Genomic DNA, 6,432 nt, shown 5'->3' with positions numbered 1-6,432 from the left:
GTCAAGCTTCCACACATTTGGTAGCTAAAATAAATCCACTCTTCTCTCTCCATCAATCTTAATAAGATATAAAATTGCAATAGTAATAATTGAGATATATTAAATATTTTTTCACTATTGGAATGAATAAGTAACAGAATCTATTTAGAATAAAACTGAGGATTCTAAAAAATTTTTTGAATGTCATATTTTTTAAACTACAACCTTTTTTTAAAAAGCAGTGTATTTCAAAATAAATTTTAGAGTACATTAATTATATACTTAAACTCTGAAACTCATTTAAAATTGGCTTCATTCAGTAACTCTACGACTCACCGATTTCGGTAAGTACATATTTCTTTATTATAAAAATAAACAATATCTATCCAATAAAAATCAAATTTATCAAAATTAATCCCAATGATACTTCTTGGACGTGTTTGCCAGACATGTGGGAATAATTTGTTATCTCATAAATATTCATGAATAATTTATCTATGTTATGTACTATGTATCGCGCTCTAAGCGCTTGTATAGCTTAAGTGTGCTTCACATAGCGTTCAAAATATGCTTTCTGGGCCTTACGTTACATCTAATGGAATGAAGGCATCTCGAAAAGTGTTTGTGTTTAAAGATAACACGTTTAATGTATTTTCATTATACGAGAAAATTTATTTAATGTAGTATTAAGTATTTGCAGTATTAATATTGTTGATTTATGTAGTATCTCTAACTATCAAAATACTAATTTAAACGAATTTAAATTCACGGAAGATTGGATTTCGTTTAACAATGATTTCATTTAACAACGAATATTACTAAGACATTATTCATCAAACGTTTAAGTGTCCTTATATTGAAAAAAGGATAATATTACATTAATAGATTTTTTCTTCTAAGTATTTAACAGCAAACAAACCATATGTCCTAGCCATATGTAGATTAAGAATGTGTAACTGAAATAGAATCATTAAAGTATGGCGTAATTGGCCTACTTTTAGTTGTATAACAACTAAAAAATATATTTTTAATTATTGTAAAAACATAATATTAAAACAAAAGGAGACATGTACTTTTAAACAATTACTGTAATAGCGATTCATGCAGCATTAGTTGTACTGTAAGAAATCATCTAAACCATTTAACCCTATGAAAATAATATTTTTCGTTCTTTTGGGTCGAGATCAAAACCAATTTACCAGTTCAATTTTGGTTTCTTGATGTAAACATAAGAAAAATCTTCAATCAAGTCATACGAATATCGTCTAATTATCGTCGTTTGGTGATCGGATTGAATTTGTGTTGTTTGAGTTTTTATGTTGTTATGCATTGTACGCACATGTCGTTTTCTACGTTTTGCTGTTTATATTTGTTATATTTGCTACATCTACAACACATAATTCGGCCCTTAGATTTGTTCTTACAGACTGCCAGATGAAGGAGTTAATCACTTGACTAACATAACATATTGAAAAATGCAATAACAATAGCTAAGAGTGCAAAACCAAAATCACCCATCGCTTAAGTAATCGAATATACTTTGGACTAAAAAAGTATAAAAAATTTGAGATTTTGGTGGAATACTTTAAGGGTTCCATTTAACCAAATCCAAAAGCAACAGATTTCCAGATTATTATTCGCCATGTTTCTATTGTTGAAAATCCCATTTATTATTTATGTTCATTATTCCGTTTGCGTAGTTCACTGAACTGGATTCAGAACCGCTAAATCTTACTTTTAAACTTGCAAACAATTTTTCTAATAAAATGTTTAAGTAGCCAATGATTAAATGACTAATTTGTGAAATCAAATTTTCTTAAAAGTCATTAAAAATAAATATTTTTCAACGAACGTTTTAAAAATTTGTATCCTTTAAAATTTAACTTATATTTTAGTTAAACATAGGTTGGGAAAAAATTCGCAAAAATTCAGAACAAACAGCGAAACCCCGTAATGCGCAATCCGGCAGTAGTGCGTCAGAAAACTCGAAAATCCGTTGAGGAATTATATGGTACCAAATATGAAATTCCCCCTGCTAAAGCAAACGTAAATGTTGTGCAAAAGACTGCACGTATTGATCGTGAACATGGCTATATAATGAACAACTCACCTTATAATGCATGCAATAAACTTAGTGGGGCACCACCTGTGCCAAATAGCTCGGTTATTGGGACTACCCGCCGTCGTACGGGACGTCCCCAGCCAATTACAAATGAGAAGCCATCATATCAACAAAAGGACGATATGCCTGATAACAAACGTGACTCTTTTGTTAAGCAAAGAACAGGACGTATGGAGAAATCGTATGCTAATCAAGTCTACGACAAAAATTATGAAAATGAAAAAAAGAAGGAGCAGCATCATGTACATCATAACCACCATCATAATAATAATGCTAATTATGACGAGGACAAGGATGATGATACGGAGGAGTTCTTTGAATTAATTCGTCAGACAGTCGAAAGCGCCATTGCGGTAAATAATGTGAATATTCAACGCTATATATTTTGAAAAATTAATATAATTCATTCTTCTACAGAAATCCATCACAGATGTTTTCAATCGCAACTTCCGTGACTTGTCAGCCAAGATAGATCGTTTTTCCACGGAACTCAAGGCAACAAATGCGGCACTTAACAAAATGCAGAATGACATGAATAACAGTAAGTAAATTAGAATTGCAGTCAATTTTATAATTATTTTAATAATCACAATTATAACGCATGTAAATTCCACAATTTTTATTTATTTGTGTAGAAGTAATACACTATGGTGAAGAGAACTCACGTCATTTTCGTTACTTATGCATGAAGTCGGAGTACGACAAAATGTTCTACCAACATCATGCTATGATGACACAGAATTTAAAACCAGAAAAGGGAGGAGGTGCCGTCGGTGGTGGCGGTGTTGCAGTTGGAGGAGGAGGAGTAGGAGGAGGAGGAGGAGGAGGAAATATGTCTTGTAATAAATCTAATGTTACCAATGAAACTGATCTAAAGTTAAAAACTTGTCCATGTCGCAGTAATAGAACTTTGCAAGCGGAACCACATAAGTCTTCCTCAGAAGATCAAATCATAGGTAATATCAGCAATAAGTCTTCTGAAATGGGAATGCGAGAGGTTCTTGAACATATTCAGCGATTTTGTAATCAAATGCAAATGGGCGATATGAAGACAGATGACGTTACTAAGAACAATGTTCTTTTCCATATGGAAAACGCTATGAAGCTTGTCAAACCGCCCATGTTCGAAGAAGACGATGATGAGGATGAGGATTTTCAAATAAGTTCTGATGGCATGACTCCTCGTAGTGATGATCAATCAAACAAGTTCTCAAATAACACCATGCACTTGTGTACAACGCGCGGTGCAACTGGAGGTGGCGATGCTTAATGCTGGGTAGGCTACTATAATTTCGAAAACTGATGAATTAAAAAGAAAAACTTTTTAAGCAACGAAAACGGTTAAAAAATTGGTACCAAATACTAGATTAAAAATCCACATATCCATTCTTGAAGGTCCTGTGAGGATATAATCTGTAATCGTTTTAATGAAAATCAAAATTTGTGATGCGCAATATTTATATTTTTTGATGAAATATTTTTTTTTTTTGGAATCAGTGAGTTACAAATTATTAAAATAATAATTTTAAATAAACTTTTTGGGTTATATAAATTATACTTTCTATTTCTAATTATAATTTTCAAATCTTCACAGTAATTAATTAATTATTATAAATGATATATTCATTAAACAAAAATTGTTTCCATGCATATTTGTCATTTTTATGTGATACTACTAATTATTAGTTAGAATTAATTATTTATTCTTTTAATAACTAATAGATAATAGATAATATTTACATTGTTAATATGAGTATTGAATAGAATAGAAAATGTGTGGAGTCCAGCTTCCAGACCTCAATGTCTTTTAAATCTCGGTTTGAAAGACAAATATATTTCTGTCACAGGTTAAAGACTTCTAATCAATATTCTTTTGTTTAATTTGCATTGTCTGCAAAAATAATTCGAAAATAATATTCTCTTTCTATTCTTCATGTGTATTCAATGTATTTATAAATTATTACCAAAAGCTGATCGCAATCCAATATATATAATTGTTGAAGTTATTTGATTTACGTAAAGAACAAGGCCTTGGAAAAGAATTGTAATGCAGATGTATACAGTATCTCCTGAAATAGAGATTTGTGATATATATAGAAATGTTTAGTTACGAGCGCGGTTTAATAAGTCAGTAACTTTTTGAATTTCCCGCACAGTTACTCCAAATGCAACAGTGCTGCTGTCAGCTGTAATCTACCAGTGGGTAACTTTCTAATTTTGAGCAAGCAACGTCGTTCAGTTGGTGTTTGATAGCCGTTTAAAGCAGACAACCTCGTGAATTTCTACGAAAATGGAAAAAGTGAATTTCGTGTGCTGATTAAGCATTGTGGCCAAAATCCACGAAATGGGATACGAACAGCTACCCCATCCAGCATATTCTCCAGATTTAGCCCTCTGCGACTATTTTCTGTTTCCAAACCTAAAGAAATGGCGAAATTCACTTTTTTCCATTTTTGTAAAAACTCACGAGGTTGTTTGATTAACGACTATCAAGCATCAACTGAACGACATAGCTTGCTCATAATCGAAAAGTTGCCCACTGGTAGATTATAGCTGACGGCAGCACTGTTGCATTTGGAGTAACTGCGCGGGAAATTCAAAAAGTCACTGACTTATCAAACCACCCTCGTATTTAAAACTACTGTACTTTTATCATAAACATAGACCCTTTCACGCGTATATATACTTTTCAAAAAAAACCGTTTACTTTTATAAAAAAGTTTCTTTTGTTTGGAAAGCGGTGAGAGAATAAGATTTATTTTAAGATAATAAAGCCAACAACTGATTTCGTTAAAAAAATAAACATTGTAACTCAAACATATTAAGATATAGACGTTGCAATGTATGTTTTTGGAAAATATTTCGCTAAACTTGACAAAAAAGCTTAAGTGATTCCTAATAAAGAAGTCAAATTTTCAATAAAAAAACTACATAACTGCATACTTTCTGATAGTACGGCAATAATAGAGTAATAATCGTACCCATTATGATTAAATCTTTTAAAGAATTAAATTTGCATGATATTTATACCATGTAATTTCTAAATTAAGGGGCGGCAGATAAATTTCATTTTAGGGTTCAACAATACACAAAAAATCTTTTCAAATAAATTATTTTTCTTAATATTTTCCGTTTAATTGATATGCTTAATATTTATACCACATTATTTCTACATATATATTTAATAGGGCTAAATAATTAAAATTACCATTATACAAAAAAATTTTTAAATTAATCTTTTTCATAAAGAGGTTTTTTCGAACAGTAGTGAACTACAACAACAAAAATTTTATTTTTTATATTATTTTAATTAATTGAATTTTTGGCTAACCATACAGCTGTTTCGAGTATTGCCAAATACCCATCATCAGTGGTCTTGGAAATAATTCTTGTATTTAATTATTTGTAAATAATTATTTTTTGAGACTGCAAGTACCAGGAATCGAACTCGGATCATGCCAAATGTGAAGCTCAGAATGAGCGCACCTTAACCAACTGATCCAAAGCCGTACTTGACTTTTTTTACTTTTAATCTTTTTCAAAACTAGTGCCACAAATACCATAAAAAATCGTCAAGTGATTTATTGGTCAAACAGTAGCTCTCATATACAATCAATCCAATGGCGAGTCTGTCAATTACAAATCCAATTGACTTTTTATTTATACCTTCGCCTTAAAATTTCAAAACCATTAAAACAAATTATTAAAAGGTTCCGATTAATCTTTTACGCAGTATTAGTACACATAAGTTCCAGTTTTAAAAAGAGAGTAGTAAGGAGATTCTGCTCTGTATAGCCTTTGTTTTCGTTCAAATGTAGCAACACACGTAAGGTAGAGTTAGTTAAATAAAAACAGAATTATTTAAACATTTTTCTTTCATAATAGGAAATTGCTTTTGAAATCTACGAAAACGCTTTCGTCACCCACAGATTTTTTGGGTGATAACATCTAGAGGGCCAGTAAAAATTTTTAAAATGGAATGTTATTTATTAGGGGGACACATTTATTATGTATGAAACTGCACTTCAATTATTCTAGGGTTTTCTGAGAATAATCGCATTGTCCACGATACAACATTTTTCAGGTCAGCAACGAGTCAACAACTTTCCTGGTGTATTCGTCCATATAAGCAAAGATTTTATACTGTTAAACGCTCATGATGTATTGATAACGTATATAAGTAAATATAGCTCTTCGATTCATTTTAGAGGGTAGGAGATTGCCTTAGAGCTTTGATATCACAATGGATTTTCCTTTGTGCATTTTATTACTAACATAAGAACAATTGGTATCGCAAATCCATTAACAATATCACTTAGGCTGAGACTGAC

General features: G+C 31.0%; 1 protein-coding gene across 2 annotated transcripts; it reads left to right on the top strand.

Moving 5' to 3' along the window:
* The first annotated feature begins 234 nt into the window (after window positions 1-234).
* LOC119685316 lies at window positions 235-3,596 on the top strand. 2 transcript variants are annotated; one of them, XM_038099563.1, is made up of 4 exons: window positions 235-323; window positions 1,875-2,454; window positions 2,519-2,642; window positions 2,737-3,596. In XM_038099563.1, the coding sequence occupies exons 2-4, from the start codon at window positions 1,933-1,935 to the stop codon at window positions 3,369-3,371; spliced, it is 1,281 nt and encodes a 426-aa protein (XP_037955491.1). In that variant the 5' UTR covers window positions 235-323; window positions 1,875-1,932; the 3' UTR covers window positions 3,372-3,596. The 2 variants fall into 2 exon arrangements, with proteins under 2 accessions (XP_037955491.1, XP_037955489.1); XM_038099561.1 differs by having other exon boundaries at window positions 1,875-2,463.
* The last annotated feature ends 2,836 nt before the right edge of the window (window positions 3,597-6,432 follow it).

Source organism: Teleopsis dalmanni, chromosome 2 (assembly GCF_002237135.1).
Source record: "Teleopsis dalmanni isolate 2A chromosome 2, ASM223713v2, whole genome shotgun sequence".
Taxonomy (NCBI): Eukaryota; Metazoa; Arthropoda; class Insecta; order Diptera; family Diopsidae; genus Teleopsis; species Teleopsis dalmanni.
Note: the sequence above shows the minus strand (reverse complement) of the source record. Positions and strands in the feature narration are given on the sequence as shown.